At 38.9% G+C, this 21,212-nt stretch overlaps 1 protein-coding gene across 2 annotated transcripts in view; it reads left to right on the forward strand.

Moving 5' to 3' along the window:
- The window catches only part of LOC109866274 (cyclic AMP-dependent transcription factor ATF-3), a 43,536-nt gene that overhangs the window by 19,747 nt on the left and 2,577 nt on the right, over positions 1-21,212 (forward strand). Inside the window, exons 1-2 of one of the 2 annotated variants that reach the window (XM_020454848.2) lie at positions 19,979-20,139; positions 20,836-21,090. In XM_020454848.2, the coding sequence (XP_020310437.1) occupies positions 20,845-21,090 (246 nt within the window). In that variant the 5' untranslated portion in view covers positions 19,979-20,139; positions 20,836-20,844. Of the gene's footprint in view, positions 1-19,978; positions 20,140-20,835; positions 21,091-21,212 lie in introns of those variants that run through there. The other variant, XM_031800353.1, reaches the window with a different exon arrangement.

The raw sequence follows: 21,212 nt of genomic DNA on the forward strand, positions 1-21,212 counted from the left end.
TATTATTCAGTTTAAAATGTAGGCCTAATACTGCTGCATTCACGTACGTTTATTTTTGTACAAAACATATGGACAACTGAATGATTCTGAACAATCTCCCAAGTTCCAACTTTGGCAGACAAGTTTCAAATTGTAGTTGAATTTTCTAGGAACAAACACAAATTACACTAGCTAGAAAATACATGTAAGTACAGTAGCTTATCTGAGAAAGGCTCATCAAGACAACTGACGGATCCGTTCGTGCTGAGCGAAACACGTCACCAATTTGGGCACCAGGCGTGTCCACATAGACAATACAGTATGCCTCTCCACACCTCCATCAATTTCGTGTCATGTGCGCTGTGGAAAATAACACACTTGGTTGCTTTATTTATTGTATTTTATAAATATGCAACCATCTCAATGTTTTCGTCTTCTTGGAATTTCCTGAAACGCCACAAAATGAAATGTATTTTCGCAGGGACTTTTGTCGGATTTAACATAACGTTAACTGCTAGCCAGGAATGTTTACCTGTCTGGGTTTGATCAGATGTATTTTATGTCAACTATGACTATTATGCATTTATGAAGCTAAGTTATATCTAAATAGTTATAAAATAAATTGCATGAAAGATTAATTCTGATTATATAACTAGCTGATGGCCGTAACGTTAGCAAATGTTGGTGCAGTCATTCTAGCTAGCTACATCCTGCCTATCTGTTCCAGGTGTGTACTTTCTTGGTAAATATGCCCAAAAGAAAATCAGAGATATACAGGAGCGTGAGGCATCAGAGTATATCGCTCAAGCCTGACGTCAGATCCACTTCGAGAGTAACCAGAGAACGTGCAACATGACAGATAGGCTACAGATAGTCATCTCACCTTCAGTCTATTAACCGTAACAGGCCCTGAAATCTCCTGCAACAATCATGTCAAATGATTGCGATACTGCTGTGTTGATGATTCATATTTGTGCATTTTGAAACCCTGTTGATTTAAAAAAAAAATGTATAGTGTTGTCAATGCTCCCTACCTTTAAGAGAAGCCATTTTACATCATCTGAACCTCATAGCACTGCTGAAGAGCATGTACGTACGTGGTCATGACTTGTTAGCTCAGCAAAATTATTAGTTTATTAATGACATCACCTGTTTCTCTTCTAGACCAGCAAATAAACTTTAAATATGGGAGGACCGGAAGATTATCAGTGTTCTTATTCTTCAACATGAATTCATTTGAATCAATAACTAAAGTGATTTAATCTGTCATGGTAATCACCCCCAGGTTTCACCCGAAGTGTCGTGGCTGTGTACAATGTGTTGGTATGTTGATTGTTTTACACCATGTTCAGCTCTATCATTGGTGGCTACTTATACATGGACAATTCTGTCAGCAAGAATTGAATGGTTAAGCTTTAATGTCTTGTACCCTATGGGGCAGCTTCAATTCCTAGTTACATATTAAGCCTACATTCAGCACCTCCCATGAACTGCAGAAATGAAGGAGTGGACATTTTACTGGTAGACCTGGACCTCTTGGCCTTCTCTGTATGTCTGCATGACACTGGACATCACAGATGGAGGAAGAAATGCACTTATTCTCTGTACCAAGTCACAAAACTCAAGAGGATCGGGTCCTTGGAAAGTTACTGTTCCCTGTCCTTGGTGGGAGAACTGTGTTCCATTGTGGACTGTAGGGTTCTAAACTGCTGCCTTTTTTACCTGGACACTTCAAGGTCAAAGACTCACTGCATCTTCTGTCGTTCTGCCCTTAACCCACTGTTAACTGCCTTGCTCAGCCGTTGTTGTAAATAAGAATTTGTTCTTAACTGACTTGCCTAGTTAAATAAAGGTTCAATCTTAAGAACATGAGTTTTTGTCCTTTACTGATCTGTTCCCCCAAGGCTTAAAAAGTCAGCCAGAGCCCACCATGAATCAGGTCATTTTCCTGTGTCATTATGAAGAAAATCCTGAAAGCCTTATCCCACTTTACATAGCTGTTGCTTTGGTACATTAAAGCAGAAATCTGCCAAAGGAGCCACTGACTGCCCCAGGAGCATTTGTTTTGAGGAAATGAGCACCCAGCATTGTGGTGTAAAAAAAAATCAACGTACATACTCTGCTGTTCTATCGCTCATGCAATGATGTCCGAGGGATTTTTGTTGGCGTTTGAAGTCTTTTGTAATATGTGTTCCACCAATTAGGTGCCTTTTTGAGTAGTGTAACTTTACGAGAAACTTTTAGAGAAAAAAAGCCCCAGTTTTACAGTATTTCACCTAATTTTAACATTCTTCAATAAAGAGCACACATTCTTAATTATTTTACAACATCAACAGATAAAAATAAAAACCATAGCAAGTGCCAAATAAAGTGCCTTCATCTTAAATCAGCCATAAATCCCCTTGTGGCGGGGTAATCGAAGCTTGTGTGCAGCAGGAAAGGGCAATTGAATTCAAGCGTAAAATATTTCTAGCCTGTATCTATAGCTAACAGGGTTGACATGTTGTGCTTGACACTTGCTGTTTTCCACCACAAAACACCAAATTTTCTTGTATTTTTTAAAATGTAATTACAGATCACTTAATCCTATATCAGCATTTTGACATGTCCATCGTTGTCTCACGTCAGATCAGTGCAGATGGCTGTCGCACTGACCTGAGACAAAGGGAGATGTTACAATGCTGAATTTTGGCACGCCTATTATTTTAAAAATGCAATATTTATGCACAATTTCTACTTAAAATATCAAAGGGCACTTCTATCCTTTGACCAATATCGCAAATGAACTCGGCATTTTCACTGCTATGGATTGCAGCTTTAAGCATAAAGTGAACCAAGTGTCAGTTTGAGTCTAAACAGATTTGTTTTATAGTTTTTCCATTCTATTACTGTTGTTGAGGAATCAGTGTACAAAACATTAGGAACACCTTGTCTTTCCATAAGCCTGCCCAGGTGAACCCAGGTGAAAGCTATGATCCCATATTGATGTCACTAGTTAAATCCACTTCAATCAGTGTAGATGAATTGGACGAGACGGGTTAAAGAAGGATTTTTAAGATATCCAGTGCTGTGCCATCTAGACTGCAATTCCCCATTCAACCTCTAGGTTTACTTTCTGTTCAACAATGTTCAGTACTTCACTGCACTATTGACTTCATCTACTTTGTCTCTGTCTTTGAAATGTCAATGTTTTTTCTTATGAAATCATAGAAATTGGAAATGTTCTCATATTTCTGTTAGGGAATGGGGGTGGGCCTTAAAGTTAACCTTGAGGTTTGTTTGGGTACTTGAAGTGAGAATGTAGGCCTGTCTATTTCCTCTTTGTAACATAAGTACTGTAGCATTGACATTAAAAATTATAAAATATCACGATTTAATATATTCAGTGTCTCTTTTGATTTGTGTTTCCTAATATAAATGTAGGTAACTATTTTATGGACCACTTTGCTTCAGGGTCATACTGTCGTCTCTTTAGAAGTTCCTCTGCTCAGCAGCAGAGGGCAGCACATAACAATAAGGACTAACACTATACTGGACTCCCCTGCCAATTAACATGTATGATGGATCAAGTAGGCTACACCTCTATCAAATGCTTTTGGGACAAACACATTTGATTAACTTTCTTGGTCTTATTTCTTTACTTTACAAATGTATCTCCCACCATGATTTATAAAGTTAAAGCTCAAAAGTGCCCTATAACATTCAATATTTTGTGTACATGTTTTTGAAACATCACCATTTATTACGAGTTCTAGAAAATACTGATGGTAAACACAACCTTGTTAACATTTGTTTCCCAAAATTGTAAAGTGTGATTAGATGTAAAGTATTTGTTGTATTTAGAATATGTTAAGTTGCCACGATATACTAAAAACAATTAAAAGGGATCATAAAAGACTATTTCTTTACTTACTACTATGTTCATATCAGGTGAAACATGTCACACAAATGACTGATGGCTGAAAGACATTGGTAATAATAAGACTGTGGGAGCTGTAGTGTAGATTTCAGTGCAGCCGTTGATATTATTGACGGTCATTTGTTATTGGAAAAACTCACGTTATGGCTTTACAACAGCTCTCTATCCCAGATATGGCAGATATCTATCTATTAGAACACAGAGGGTTTTCTTTAATGGGAGCTTCTCTGACATAAAACATGTCAAGTGTGGTATTCCAAAGGGGAGCTATCTTGGCCCTTTTTAATGTTTCCTCGTTAATGATCTACCACTGGCCTTAAACAAAGCCTGTGTGTCTATGTATGCAGATGTTTCAACACTACAGAGTGCCTTCTGGATGTATTCACACCCCTTTACTTTTTCCACATTTTGTTGTGTTACAAAGTAGGAATAAAATGGATTTAATTGTAATTTTTCATTAACGATCTACACAAAATACTCTGTCAAAGTGGAAGAAATTCTAACATGAAACATTTGTGAAAAATAAAACACTAATATATCTTGATTAGATAAGTATTCACCCCCCCTTGAAAGAATTCATGTTAGAAACACCTTTGGCAGTGATTACAGCTGTGATTCTTTCTGGGTAAGTCTAAGAGCTTTGCACACCTGGCTTGTACAATATTTGCCCATTCTTTTTCTTTTCCTTTTTCTTTATCTTAAAGCTCTGTCAAGTTGGTTGTTGATCATTGCTGGAATGCATTTTCGGGTATTGCCCTAGATTTTCAAACCGATTTTAAGTCAACTTTAAGGCCACTCAGGAACATTCAATCTCGTCTTGGTAAGAAACTCTAGTGTACTTTTGGCCTTTTAGGATATTGTCCTGCTGAAAGGTGAATTTGTCTCCTCAGTGTTTGTTGGAAAGAACACTATACCAGGTTTTCCTCTAGGATTTTGCCTGTGCTTAGCTGTATTTCATTTTATTTTAATACCCCCCCTAAAAAACTCCCTAGTCTTTGCCGATAACAAGCATACCCATAACATGATGCAGCCACGACCATGTTTGAAATATGAACAGAGGTACTCAGTGATGTGTTGGATTTGCCACAAAGATAACGCTTTGTATTCAGGACAAAAAGTTAATTTCTTCGCCACATTTTTTGCAGTATTACTTAAGTGCATTGTTGCAAACAGGATGCATGTTTTGGAATATTTTTATTCGGTGTAGGCTTCCTTCTTTTCACTCAGTCAATTAGGTTAGTACTGTGGAGTAAATACAATGTTGTTGATCCATCCTCAGTTTCATCCTTTCACTGTTTTAAAATCACCATTGGCCTCATGGTGAAATCCCTGAGCAGTTTCCTTCCTCTCCGGCAACTGAGTTAGGAAGGACAACTGTATCTTTTTAGTGACTGGATTTATTGATACACAATCTAAAGCCTAATGAATAGCTTCATGCTTAAAGGGATATTCAACGTCTGCTTTTTTATTTTAACACATCTACCAATCAGTTCCCTTCTTTGCGTGGCATTGAAAAACCTCCCTGGTCTTTGTGGTTGAATCTGTGCTTGAAATTCACTACTTGATTGAAGGACCATACAATTATCTGTATGTGTGCAGTATAGAGATGGGGTAGTCATTCAAAAATCATGTCAACCACTATTATTGAACACAAAATGAGTCCATGCATCTTATTATGTGATTTGTTAAGCACATTTTTACTCCTGCACTTATTTAGGCTAGCCATAACAAAGGGGTTTAATATTTTTTGACTCAAGACATTTCAGCTTTCTGAAGGCACATGTCAGTGTCCCACGCTAGTAAAATCTCTGAAGCCCTAAACAAAACGTTGCAGTCAGTTGTAGAATGGGTTGCTAGGAATAAACTAGTCCTGGTCATAACTAAAAACCAAAAGCATTGTATTTGGTACAACTTATTCCCTAAGTACTGGACCTCAGCTGAATATGGTAATGGATAATGTGGCTGTTGAGCAAGTAGAGGAGACTAAACTTCTTGGTGATACCTTAGATTGTAAACTGTCATAGTCAAGGTGTATTGATGATATTGTTGTAAAGATGGGGAGAAGTATGTCTGTGATAGAGGTGCTCTGCATTTTTAACATAACATTTGTCCAAACAAGTCCTGCAGCCTCTGCTTTTGTCATCTTGACTATTGCCTGGTTATATGGCCAGGAGCTGCAAAGAAGGACCTAAGAAAGCCCAGAACAGCATGTCTTTCCCTTCACTGTACACAGAGGGCTAAGGCATGACTCAAAGTAGAGGAGTGATTGACTGCATTATTTCTTGTAAGTAACATCAATGTGTTGAAAATTCCAAATTGTTTGTATAATCAACTTACATACAGCTCTAAAAACCAACACTTACCCCACCAGACTTGCCACCAGGGGACACTTCACAGTCCCCAAATCCAGAACGTACTCAAATCAACGCACCGTGTTGTATCAATCGATGGTTGCATGGAACTCAATTCCAACTCGGATCACTCAGGCAAGTAGCAAAGTTATCTTAAAAAAACAAGTGAGGCAAAACCTCCCGGCACAACGCCACTGACCTTGTATGACCTAAAAACCTGTATGTACAGGTAACTGCCAAAATAATGTAAACACTTGAGTGAATGAGGCATACAAAGTATATTGAAAGCAGGTGCTTCTACACAGGTGTGGTTCCTGAGTTGATGAAGCAATTAACATCCCATCATGCTTAGGTTCATGTATAAAAATGCTGGACAGGCCATTATATTGGCTACCATAGCTATGCCCCCATAGGATGACAATGCCACCATCCACAGGGCACGAGTGGTCACTGAATGGTTTGATGAGCATGAAAACCATATGCCATGGCCATCTCAGTCACCAGATCTCAACCCAATTGAACATTTATGGGAGATTCTGGAGCGGCGCCAAGACAGCGTTTTCCACCACCATCAACAAAACACCAAATGATAACATTTCTCAAGGTCAAATGATGTGGCCTCCCTGCGACAGAGTTCCAGACACTTGTAGAATCTATGCCGAGGGGCATTGAATCTGTTCATGGTGGCCAAATGCCCTATTAAGACACTATGTTGGTGTTTCCTTTATTTTGTCAGTTACCTGCATATGCTGTTTATGAATATGGTGTATGCAGTACAGGACTTTTTTAGTTGTATTGTTCTTATTTTAAATTGTGTGACTGTTCTTGTCTATTAGTATTATGCATTTTGTCATGTTTCATGTTTTGTGTGGACCCCAGGAAGAGTAGCTGCTGCAACAGCTAATGGGGATACAAAATACCAAATATGAACAAAGACTTTTATTTCTGTTGCAATGAAAGAAGGCATGTTCGTCACACACCCACTCATCAGTGCGTCTAGTGATTTGGAAGAGTAGACTGCTACTAGACTGTGGTTTTACATTGTGCTATTTATGTCCTCAACACAGCCGGCGGTTTATGAAACATAGACATGAAAGAAAATGAATTCCTAAAGAACAAAAGAGTGTAAGATTGTGACTGATCTGGTGGTGCCATTATGGCACTTTTCTAATGGCCCTAGTGAAGGTTCCCAGAGTTTCATAACAAAGCTTTCCAGTCAGAGATCTGGAGCAAGGCTAAATAAAGGACAGTGTGTACTCAAGTCCGTGGTTAATATGGGCTAAGTGATGCTAAAAGTGATGGCAATCCTTTGCCAATTGTGTGGTATGGGGAGAAACTGGTTTAGTCATACTGACGGACGCAGTTTTGGTGCCCAAATAGAGGGGTAGTGTAAACGTCCATAATGGATGCTTTGTTACATAAAGCAATTACATGTGCTGAGTAATTGTTAGGGTGTTTTCCACAAAGCACATTCACAAACAGCTCACCTCCAATCACGTGACTTGTTGTGAGTGTGCCCTTTCTTGTGTGCTTGCCAGCTAACAGGAAATTCCCCTATCACATGAGTGTGGTCAAGAAGCTGAAGGCATGAAGGCAGACATCCTGGAACATTATGGGAGATACTTCTGGTAAACATTTCAGAGATGTTGCATCAGGCATTTTCCCTGCTCTTTCCTACTCTGAGAATGACTAAGCAGGTTTATATATTAGAATGTAACTACTAGTTTGCATAACTTATTGCAATAGCATGTTGTTACAGAGCATATTCTAGAAAGATTGCTGTTTAACATGGGTTCGCTGGTCAGTCATGTCCCTTTAGTTTTTTTTCAGAAAAAAAATGTATGGCTTTGTTAAGAACTCAAATCTTGTATTCTTTCTCGATTAAACTGACATTGACACACAGTAAGGCTGGACAACAGTAGCTACTAACAGATAACACAAACTAATACATTATGATATTGTATTGTAGATATCAGTGACGGTCTGTTCCATTTAAAATGAGGGAGGACAATGTTTTTTTAGGAACGCCTTTTCTATTACAGCATATTGGAAGACTGTTCATTTTCCATTCATCCAGCCCAATATAACATCGATAGGTTTAGGCCAACTACTACATGATACCCAAATTTGCCTTATGCCGATCATGAGGTTGCTACAACTTAGCCAACAAATGACAGTTTACAACAGGATAACAGATCAACAGCCAAATTGGAGGAATCAAGGTGACAGACAGGGACTCATTCAATATCGCATTGCACTCGCTTGCCTGCCCCTAGCTGATCTGAAATGTTAGTTGCAGTTTCATTCTGTTTGGTTCAGTTTAAGATACGTTTTGCAATAGAATCGGTGAAATGAATACAACCTTGATCATCCGCACACAGTTCACTTTCATAGCAGCCACATACAGCATCATCACTTTGCTAGTTGTATAATTCATTCTCGCATCTACACACTCTCCTCCTATCACATTTTCCCTAAGCTTGTGGACTTCAGTGCACAACACAACTGTGTCCAGGCGCAAAAACCTCTTCAAGCCAAACTTTCACACCATAAACCCTAACAGCTACACAGCCTACATCATTGTCACCACATTAACGATATAGTCAACAAACTAGAACTAACATGTTAGTAAACCCACAAACCAATCCATTTGTACAATCACGCAGTACAATGTACAGCAAGCAGTTTAGCAGTTACACCGGCGGGCCCCGGTGACAATACATTAATTAAACGGAAAGCTTACCTTGACTTGGAAGAGTTTTAGTGTTGGATAGCCTTAGCCAGCTTGGTAACATAAATAGCATTTCTCTCTGTTTGAGTCAGGTTGTTGAGTAGGAACAATTAGCTGCGTTACCTAAGTAAGTGAAAAGTAAACTAAGAAGAAGAAAAAATACACCGATATCTCTTTCTCTCTCTGCTGCTTCTCCTTAATTTTTTTGAAAATATATATATATTTTTTAAATTGTTCAACTATTGTCTTTCTGTCTCTGAGTCAAATACTCACCACACTTTATGCACTGCAGTGTACCTTCATTGCAAAACTGTGTTTTAATCAGTTATTTGGTGACGTGAAAATAATTTGTTTAGTTTTATATTTTTTATGAAATTCACTAAGTAGGATGGTCCTCCCCTTTCTCCTCTGAGGAGCCTCCACTGGTAGATATTGATGTGTATGCTGCAATGAAATTAGTGTAGTACATAAGTAAAAATGTGAATGTTTTATGACCCAATTCAGACCAATAATAAAATAGATTGTTTATAACACAATCTCTAGCGTTTTGTCACTAGTGGGTTACATTTGAATATCTGTTCTACTTAACTTAATCCTTTAATCTTAAAGGTCTGCTTCTCCAGCAATTAAGGGTGAGTCATCACAACTGGCAATGAATCACCAGAACCTTCCCTGTCAAAAGACTTGGCTCACCTTTCTTCCTATCAAACCCATAACAATAACAACCCTTATCACAGTATCACAAGCCTCTACTGAGGCTGTGGTTTCAAGTGAAATAGGCTATTTATTATCTCTTTATCACATAGGCATACAGCATGTTGGGAGAGAAATGGTTCCCAACTTCAACTGTAGCCTACCGTAGCTTTATAAATAATAATGAGAAGTATTTCAAACTAATCTAAAAGCAATGTAATCTAAACCATGTGCTAGACTTGTTTACCAGCCATGTGTCTTTGGCAGCCCTTATCAGAGGGCTGGCTGTAAGCGTGCTAACGGAGCAGCCTGTTCAAAGCAGAGTCCATTTGCTCAGGCCCTGTGTTTTGTGTTTTGTGTGTGTGTGTGTGTGTGTGTGTGTGTGTGTGTGTGTGTGTGTGTGTGTGTGTGTGTGTGTGTGTGTGTGTGTGTGTGATTGATTTCTTAAACCAGTCCCTGGAGTAATCTCTGACCTAAGTCCTGATTGGTCCCGGGCCAGTGTTCTCATTAACTATTCACAGAGTGCTGTGATGATGCACGCTGCAGTCACACTACAGATTAGAGAGCTGATGTCACCTCACCTGAGGAATCCTTTTGGCTAAAGACCCCATAATGGCAGGCTCGAACAATGAGCATTAATTTGATCCCTACTTCAAAACAGTGAAGTTACAAAAAAAAATCACATGGTTGTTCGCATATGACGCCTCTTCGGCAAGTTGTAAAGAGTATGAGTTATTGTAACAATTCATTAGAAATGAATGCCAGTAAATCAGTGATACACTCTAGATATATATATATCTCTCTGGATATACTGTCCCCGTCCATACAGCCATCAGTATTCTCCGTATATCATGCGGACAGGAAGAAAGAACTCTCCGGAAAATAGAGCGACGGAGGTGTATGTTTCATGATTAACTATTCATAATGTGATTGTCGTAAAGAACAGGAAGTACAGTCCTTTTGTTTCCCGATCGGGAATACCTCACTATCAAATGCAGACTCTTTGGTTATCGTCACGGCAGTGTATATTCTCCTACAATGAACTACACTGGTCTTTTTTTTTTTTTTTTTAAGGGGGTAGATCAGCTTTAATATTGCAGATAGATTGTAACTTCCATCAATGAAATTGTCGGCACTGGCAGCTTCATTAAATGGTACCCGCAAAACACCAGTCTCAACGTCAACAGTGAAGAGGCAACTCCGGGATGCTGGCCTTCTAGGCAGAGTTCCTCTGTCCAGTGTCTGTTCTTTTGCCCATCTTAATCTTTTTCTTTTTTTGGGGCCAGTCTGAGATGGCTTTTTCTTTGCAACTCTGCCTAGAAGGCCAGCATCCCGGAGTTAACTCTTCACTGTTGAAGTTGAGACTGGTGTTTTTCAGGTACTAATTAATGAAGCTGCCAATTGAGGACTTGTGAGCCGTCTGTTTCTCAAACTAGACACTCTAATATACTTGTCCTCATGCTTGTCATTATGTGCACCAGGGCCTCCCACTCCTCTCTCTATTCTGGTTAGGGCCAGTTTGCCATTTGAGCCTGTAATCGAACCCACAAATGCTGATGCTCCAGATACTCAACTAGTCCAAAGAAGGACAGTTTATTGCTTCTTCAATCAAAACAACAGTTTTCTGGTTTTCTAATGATTAGCCTCTTAAAATGATAAACTTGGATTAGCTAACACAACATGCCTTTGGAACACAGAAATGATGGTTCCTGATAATGGGCCTCCCTACGCCTATTTTATTTTTTTTATTTTACCTTTATTTAACTAGGCAAGTCAGTTAAGAACAAATTCTTATTTTCAATGACGGCCTAGGAACAGTGGGTTAACTGCATTCCACTTAAAAAAGCATCTGTTTCCAGCTAAAATAGTCATTTACAACATACGAATGATTATACTGTATTTCTGATCAATTTAATGTTATTTTAATGGACAAAACATATCATTTTTTTTAAACAAGGACCCCAAACTTTTGAACGGAAGTATATATATATATATATATACAGTTGAAGTTGGAAGTTTTAATACACATAGGTTGGAGTCATTAAAACTCATTTTTCAACCACTCCACACATTTCTTGTTAACAAACTATAGTTTTTTACAAGTCGATTAGGACATCTACTTGGTTTACAGACAGACGACTTCACTAATAATTCACTGTATCACAATGCCAGTGGGTCAGAACTTTACATACACTAACTTGACTGTGCCTTTAAACAGCTTGGAAAATTCCAAATGATATCATGGCTTTAGAAGCTTCCGATAGGCTAATTGACATCATTTGAGTCAATTGAAGGTGTACCTGTGGATGTATTTCAAGGCCTACCTTCAAACTCAGTGCCTCTTTGCTTGACATCATGGGGAAATCAGCCAAGACCTCAGAAAAACAATTGTAGACCTCCACAAGTCTGGTTCTACCTTGGGAGCAATTTCCAAATGCCTGAAGGTACCACGCTCATCTGTACAAACAATAGTACGCAAGTATAAACACCATGGGACCACACAGCCGTCCTACCGCTCAGGAAGGAGACACACGTTCTGTCTCCTAGAGATGAACGTACCTTGGTGTGGAAAGTGCAAATCAATCCCAGAACAACAGCAAAGGACCTTGTAAAGATGCTGGAGGAAACAGGTACAAAGGTATCTATATCCACAGTAAAAATGAGTCCTATATCGACATAACCTGAAATGCCGCTCAGCAAGGAAGAAGCCACTGCTCCAAAACCGCCATAAAAAAGCCAGACTACAGTTTGCAACTGCACATGGGGACAAAGATCGTGCTTTTTGGAGAAATGTCCTCTGTTCTGATGAAACAAAAATAGAACTGTTTAGCCATCGTTATGTTTGGAGGAAAAGGGGGAAGCTTACAAGTCGAAGAACACCATCCCAACCGTGAAGCACGGGGGTGGCAGCATCATGTTGTGGGGGTGCTTTGCTGCAGGAGGGACTGGTGCACTTCACAAAATAGATGGCATCATGAGGTTGGAAAATGATGTGGATATATTGAAGTAACATCTCAAGACATCAGTCAGGATGTTAAAGCTTGGTCGCAAATGGGTCTTCCAAATGGACAATGACCACAACCATACTTCCAAAGTTCTGGCAAAATTGCTTAAGGACAACAAAGTCAAGGTACTGGAGTGGCCATCACAAAGCCCTGACCTCAATCCCATAGAAAATTAGTGAGCAGAACTGAAAAAGCGTGTGCAAGCAAGGAGGCCTACAAACTTGACTCAGTTACATCAGCTCTGTCAGGAGGAATGTCTAAAATTCACACAACTTATTGTGGGAAGCTTGTGGAAGGCTACCCAAAACGTTTGACCCAAGTTAAACAATTTAAAGGCAATGCTACCAAATACTAATTGAGTGTATGTAAACTTCTGACCCACTGGGAATGTGATGAAAGAAATACAAGCTGAAATAAATCATTCTCTCTACTATTATTCTGACATTTCACATTCTTAAAATAAAGTGGGGATCCTAACTGACCTAAGACAGGGAATTTTTACTAGGATTAACTGAAAACTGAGTTTAAACGTATTTGGCTAAGGTGTATGTAAACATCCAACTTCAACTGTATATACTGAATTCTAGTCAAGGCTCATCCTATATAACTACTGCTGTACACACCTTTTCTATTCATATACTGTCCATCAACCATCATATACATGTACACTACCGTTCAAAAGTTTGGGGTCACTTAGAAATGTCCTTGTTTTTGAAAGAATTTACAAAAATACATTTTTTTTGCCCATTAAAATTACATAAAATTGATAGAAAATACAGTGTAGACATTGTTAATGTTGTAAATAACTATTGTAGCTGGAAATGGCTGATTTAAAAAAAAAAACGGAATATCTACATAGGCGTATAGAGGCCCATTATCAGCAACCATCACTCCTGTGTTCCAATGGTACGTTGTGTTAGCTAATCCCAAGTTTATCATTTTAAAAGGCTAATTGATCATTAGAAAACCCTTTTGGAAGTATGTTAGCACAGCTGAAAACTGTTGCTCTCATTAAAGGAGCAATAAAACGGGCTTTCTTTGGACTAGTTGAGTATCCGGAGCATCAGCATTTGTGGGTTCGATTACAGGCTCAAAATGGCCAGAAACAAAGAACCTTCTTCTGAAACGTGTCAGTCTATTCTTGTTCAGAGAAATAATGGCAATTCCATGCGAGAAATTTCCAAGAAACTGAAGATCTCATACAATGCTGTGTACTACTCCCTTCACAGAACAGCGCAAACCGTCTCTAACCACAATAGAAAGAGGAATGGGAGGCCCCAGTGCACAACTGAGCAAGAGGACAAGTACATTAGAGAGCCTAGTTTGAGAAACAGTCCTCAACTGGCAGTTTCATTAACTTTTTGGCGCACCCATCCCGTTAGCGGGATCATTTTTGTCAACATCCGCTGAATTACAGAGCGCCAAATAAAAATTAAATTACTAAAAATATTTAATTTTCATGAAATCACAAGTGCAATTTAGCAAAACACAGCTTAGTTTGTTAATCCACCAGGCTGGTCAGATTTCAAAAAAGCTTTTCGGCGAAAGCTATCCAAGCGTTTATGTGAGGATAGCTCTCAGTAGACAAAACATTACAAACACCTAGCAGCAAAGTAGATTAGTCACGAAAGTCAGAAAAGCAATAAAAATGAATCGCTTACCTTTGATCTTCGGATGTTTGCACTCACGAGACTCCCAGTTACACAATAAATGTTGCTTTTGTTCCATAAAGATTATTTTTAAATCCAAAAACCTCCATTTTGTTGGTGAGTTATGTTCAGAAATCCACAGGCTCGAGCGGTCACGATGGGGCAGACAAATTCCAAATAGTATCTGTAAAGTTCGTAGAAACATGTCAAATGTTTTTTATAATAAATCCTCAGGTAGTTTTTACAATAAATAATCGATAATATTTCAACCGGACCGTAGCTTTTTCAATAGGAGCGAGAGAGAAAATGTCTGCTCCAAGCTGCTCACGCATGCAAAACTCTGCTGGCACTCAGCCAATGACGCGGTGTGATCTTTCTCGCTAATTTTTCAGAATAAAAGCCTGAAACTGTCTGAAGACTGTTCACACCATGTGGAAGCCATAGGAAAAGGAATCTGGTTGATATCCCTTTAAATGGAGGGAAGGCATGCAATAGAACCGAAAGGTTTCAGGAAAAACAGCACTTCCTGATTGGATTTTCCTCAGGTTTTCGCCTGCAATATCAGTTCTGTTATACTCACAGACAATATTTTGACAGTTTTGGAAACGTTAGAGTGTTGTCTATCCTAATCTGACAATTATATGCATATTCTAAATTCTGGGCCCGAGAAATAGGCAGTTTCATTTGGGTACGTTTTTCATCCAAACATCAAAATACTGCCCCCTACACTCGAGGTTAAATAGTACCTGCAAAACACCAGTCACAACGTCAACAGTGAAGAGGCGACTCCGGCATGCTGGCCTTCTTGGCAAAGTTGAAGCTACCAGTTGAGGACTTGTGAAGCGTCTAGCCTTTTAAAATTATAAACTTGGATTAGCTAACACAACGTGCCATTGGAACACAGGAGGGATGGTTACTGAAAATGGGCTTCTGTACGCCTATGTAGATATTCCATTAAAACAGCCATTTCCAGCTACAATAGTCATTTACAACATTAACAATGTCTACACAGTATTTCTGATCAATTTGATGTTATTTTAATGGACAAAAAAATAGCTTTTCTTTCAAAAACAAGGACATTTCTAAGACACCCCAAACGGTAGTGTACAGCCTTTTTAGCTGACATTAGCTCTCACCCCTGATTCTGCAACTTATCCACTGCTTCCAGGTAAACAAGCTACAGTACTGGCGCTGCGTGTGAAGAAAGTTTTGCCAAGTTCATGTTAACCAGTCTACAAATTACACTGAAATAATACAATGCAGGGAGCCTAGCTGCAAAAGGAAATGAGGTCAGGGCCTGTGAAGGGCTTGGGAATCCTAGTCGCGGCTTGCCCTCTGCTGCCTGCCCTGTCTGTCTGCATGCCTAGGATGAAAGTCCATTGAGTGGGAGGGTGTTGCTATGGCTGCAGCCGGGTAAACACAAACACAGGGCTGGGATCTGGGCTGCGTTCAAGGGTGAGCGCACTAGAGGATGTAGTACTGATTTAACTGGGGCTTGCTTTATTAATAACTATGACTTCTGCCGTCCATGCGCGATGCCAATGTACAGTGTTGAGAAAGCTACAAACGATTATTTAAAGGCTACCGTGTCAGTCAACGTCTTGAACGTAGTGAGCTCATCTCGCCATCTTTGGCTTTGTGAAAGTGCATCGTCACCGAGTGTCACTGAGCCTATTTACATCTAGACTAATTTTTGCCCTCACCTTTGCCAGCCATTGCTCACAGGATCCTTTTAGCTGTAATAGTGGTTGCGATGAAGGGCAGTGCATGTTAGTTCCTGATTTCAGTGACCTTTGTAACAGAGGGAAGTTACTGCTAACCATCCTTTAATATTTATATTAAAGACCATCCTAAATTAGGGCCTCGTAAAACTGAGGCCTTGAACAATGTCTCTGAATATCCGCTAGGGTTTCCCTAGATCTCATACTGTATGTATCAAATTATCTGGGGAATTCTCTGACACTCACTGTTCACTATACTCATTAAGACACCTCATGGGTTATGGCCTCAGCAACACTAGATAACTATCAACTAACCAGCCATGATGGACCAAGAGGCATGTCAACACATTCTATAAAGGAGAAAAACGAAATGAAGACACTTCTGAAGCCCCTCTTAATAAATATGGTGGCATTAGCCCTACAACAATGCTATGGTTTAATATTGTTGACTAATAACATTAATAATAATTAATATAATATATTCAAATATTCAATGGTTGTTTAAATATTATTATGTAATACATGTATTATTGTTATTTATATTAGTACTACTACTATTGCTCCTAATTCATTCATTTATCTTTATATTGTTGATTATGTTTGCCTATTTCTTCAGCAAATGTTCACAAACAGGTTCCAAACAATCATGGCTGACTGCATCAGTGAATTCTGGCTACTGAAAAACGAGACCCTACAATTTGTGTTAAATGTTTGTATTTCGACGTTAATGCTGAATAGTAATATTACATACTTTTTTAGATTGGAGTGTTTCTCGGTGCAGGTGGATTGCAGTTCATGACTAATGTTCTGCACCTTACGGGAATGTGGTGGTGATTCACTCGGATCGAAAGTGCTTCTTGTATAGCCTGACTGCCTACCCCTCGAACCTAGTTAAAATTATTTCTACCTTTTCTCTGATTCGCTTTCCCACATTCCAGCTGGTTGCCTATAATGCTAAAGGCAGGGTGAGTTGGCCACTTCACTTCCCGGAAACGATTACGTATTCTGCTCCTTGTCAGAATCAACAAGTATCGACGTTTTTTCAAGTAGGGAGAACCATGTTATGTTATGTAGGGTATATCACTATGGAGTATAAACATTGGAACGTCTATTGTAGCTGTCACATGACGAAATACAAGTTAAAGTGATGCCACAACAAAATAAATAGTGAAAGTATCCTATAATGAAACAAAATTAAGGGCAAAACATGTAAATGTATAGCCAAAATAGTCTACATATTACCCCTATTGAATAAACAAACAGAATAGAATATAAATGTATAATAAAATACATGAAAATTCAACAAATCCTGACAGGCTGTATGGAATTGATTTGTTATCTTGCAAAACAACTTATCAACTTACTCAACCTAAACTTTCCAAACTCTCCTGTAAAATGTGGCTTGACACAACAGCATAATGATTGGTATCCCAATGTATCTGCCCAAGGCTCCCTAGTGGCACAGCAGACTAAGGCAGTGCACCTCAGTGCTAGATGCATCACTACAGACCCTGGTTTGATTCCAGGCTGTATCACAACTGGCCATGATTGGGAGTCCCATAGGACTGTGCACAATTGGCCCAGCTTTGTCCGGGTTAGGGTTTGCCTGGGGTAGGCCATCATTGTAAATAATAATTTGTTCTTAACTGACTTGACTAGTTAAATTAAATAAGTAACAAACATCAACGTTTTGTGGAAGTAAACCAGCAAGCCATAAACTTGTACGGACAAAAGTTTAGTAAATCAATTTGCTTTGTCATGATGGATGGACATTTATAGTTGCACAACATGAGTTAATGTTTAGCCTCTCTCCATCATTTGCTAAAGAGATTTAGGGAATCAGAAACAGCCCGGAGAGATGCCTGTGTGTTTCATGCTTAATGAAACTTTGTGACCGACTAGTCCTGCTTGCTTTTCACACGGTCCACAAACTGTGGTCACAGCTCATAACAAGAAGAGGCTAAAGTGTGGCAAAATGACAAAACATCCTGCCTTTTCCAGAAACGTCTAAATTGATGAATAAGAGGACATAACTTAAGGAAGTAAAATGTCTTCATAAACCATGAGGAACAAAACATTAATTCAACATTTTCTATTGTCATATTTAATTGAGAGTCATTAAATGATATAGCAAGTAAGATTTTATCATACAGTATAAATAGCAAGTGGGGTTAGTATGTGATGTATCACAGACCCAACATCTTTTTGAGGGTCGGGCATGACCCTAGACCTTTGAAACACCTGTCTGAATACGTATGGTGAGACGTAAAATACTATGACGTGATTATATCTTGGGAGTCCAGGCTGTCTAGATGCATTGGGTGATGTTGTATGTTTGGAAAACTGCTCATGGTCTTTGGCTCAGCGTAACTGTTTATATGCCTTGAACTTTCTGAGAGGGTATAAAACATATATCAACAACACTCAAATAACCATGACACACAAAGGTCCCAATGATCTCATCACCAGATAAAGTCAATCAAATCAATACATTTTGGTATGAAGAATCACTCTTCAAATGTACTTTGAGGTGTTGGTTAAACCTAAACATGCTGCCTTTCCAGGGAGAGACTGGCTGACCTGACTATCATCAGAAAGCCGCACTTCACATCAACTAGAGGAATGCAGTACTCGCTTACTCCACACTCCCAACCACCATTCTCCCAGAGGCCAGCACAGCTTGAACAGAGGCAAAACTATAGTGAAACACTTTCAAGTGAGCCACCAGTACCTATGAACAATTATCAAGATTTCAAAAGCTATTTCATATTTTAAAATATAATTTGAAAATCTCTTCATCCATCCTCACTTTATGTTTATGACATACAAAACACAATAAAACTAAAACTTACCTTGCCCCCTCGCAAAAATATTGAAACCTCTTGAAATGCAATTATGACTTAGAAGTTTATATCTTATATATAAATATATAAAGTAAAACGTTTAACTAGCCCAAGAAACTAACACTGATCTATGTGTACCCACAACTGAAATATTTTCCAACTAAGAAATGAAAGCAGTGAACCCTATATTACTTCAGTCTCACTAGCATGGTTTGCCACAGTTTCCTATCAGTTTAATCTTGTTTTGGAATCAAACAAAGATACCATGGAATGGATAGTGGGGATTTTATGCCTGTTATCAAGTCCTCCAAATATCAGTTTTTCCATGAGACCTAAATGAACTGTCCTCTGTAAGATTGAGACCATAGCTCATGCATGATATATATATATATATATATATATATAAAGTCCTTACACCTGGCCACCCATAGCATTCAAGATGTGTAATTCACTTAAATGAATAACTATGTAATAAACGTGTAATTAACATCAGATATGACCTCTACAACTATAATATTTCAATAATCTAAGTAAGGTATAGGTATAAGTAATACATAACATCCAAAAGCAACACACAGCACACAAACAAAACAAAAAAAATTACACTACCTTGAAAGGCAAATCCTTATTTTGAAAATATTACTGTAGTTCAATATACATTTACTTCATTCAGAAGCTAAATTCAGAAGCAATATGCTACTTCATGGAAGCTCCCTGATAAACTAGGTTTTATTATTATTATTACTGTTATTATTATTTTTGCTAGTAGCCGAGACATACCCTTGCACTGAATGCTAGAGATGATATGACTGATATGTTAACAGGGAGAGGGGCAAGCCCCTCGCTGAAGGTATGTAACACCTTTAACAACATTTTTTTTTTTTACATAGACAAAAAAACACTTCAGATCATTCAACTATTACGTCTGTATTTGCTCATTAGTATGAAATGTTACGACTTAAATTCCTTGTGAGTAAAGGGGGTTGAGCCTGCCCTTTTATGGTGTGCTACAAAGGGTTGCTGGATTGCATCATCGCAACTAAGCTTCCACAGTGCTATAAATAGGATGACGTCACCACGACCAGCCCACCAACTAGTAAATGCCGAAGAGTCCACTATAAAAAGGGGTGATGCAACGCTCAGTCGACAACTGTAACTTTCTTAACAGAACAGAAGAGTCTCAAACCCAGGAGCCGAATAAATGCCTTTCAACGTCTAACACAATTTATTCACTGAAAACATAATCAGGTAGGTCTATTTTCTTAATAAGAGGTTTCTTCCGGTGTTGGATCGAAGTGTCAGAAGATCCGCCTAGGGTGCCCACAACAGCCAAAATGTTGCATAGTTTAAGACGGACCGATGTCCATTCATAAAGAAAACGGGTTTAAATGCACAATTCTTAGGCTACTCGTAACTTTTGTTTTTGTGAATTAAACTAGAGTTTATTTATATTTGTCTTATTAGTTATTTTGAAACTTGAATTATAAATGAACTGTACTTACCCGACGACTGGGTAGATGTTACATTTACTGTCCTTAAAAGTGACACGCATTGTTACATTGTTTAACAGGGATGTATTTGCCGGTATTGTTACATTGTTGGGTTACATTGTTGGCATGTTGGGCTACAATGTAGAAAACTTTAACTGCTGTGTCTGGTGGAATTGTAGCGACGTAGCCTCTAAGGTATCACACCCATAACAGAGAACACGCTAGCGTTCTTTTGTAGGCCTATAAAATATTCCAATGGTACACATTTGCAAGAAACTATATTTTTTGACGTGAATACACCTTTTCTATAAGCTTTTATTAATCGTCTTGCTCACTTGTCAAGATGTTGCTGCTTATCTGACGTTCTATTCAGTCCAGTGTCCAAGGGTTGTTGTCTTGCTTTTGTTTCGATTTTAGTACGCGTTACGTGACAGAGCACCACTTTTTGTTTCAGTTGTTCATAATGATGCTTCAGCATCAGGGATTCAGCCTGTCCGAGATCAGCGCGTCAGCCTTTGTGCCCTGCCTGTCCCCACCTGGAACACTCACGCTCGAGGACTTCACCAACTTCACTCCCCTGGTAAAGGAGGAGTTGCGCTACGCTATCCAGCACAGGCGGCTGTCCAACGGACTGAGTACCGATATCATGAGCGACTGTGCAAGCTCAAGTTCAGACAGACCGTCAGAAGCCACAAGTGTCAAGAGACTGGTAAGGATGTCGACATTAGCCGCGTACTGTAATATCTCCTCGTTTTCAGCTATTTGTTGGCCCGCACAAAGCCAATAGTAATTCTTACATAGTAATAAATCTTATAGGGGCTTTTTTTGTAT

The sequence above is a fragment of the Oncorhynchus kisutch genome, linkage group LG21 (assembly GCF_002021735.2).
Source record: "Oncorhynchus kisutch isolate 150728-3 linkage group LG21, Okis_V2, whole genome shotgun sequence".
Taxonomy (NCBI): domain Eukaryota; kingdom Metazoa; phylum Chordata; class Actinopteri; order Salmoniformes; family Salmonidae; genus Oncorhynchus; species Oncorhynchus kisutch.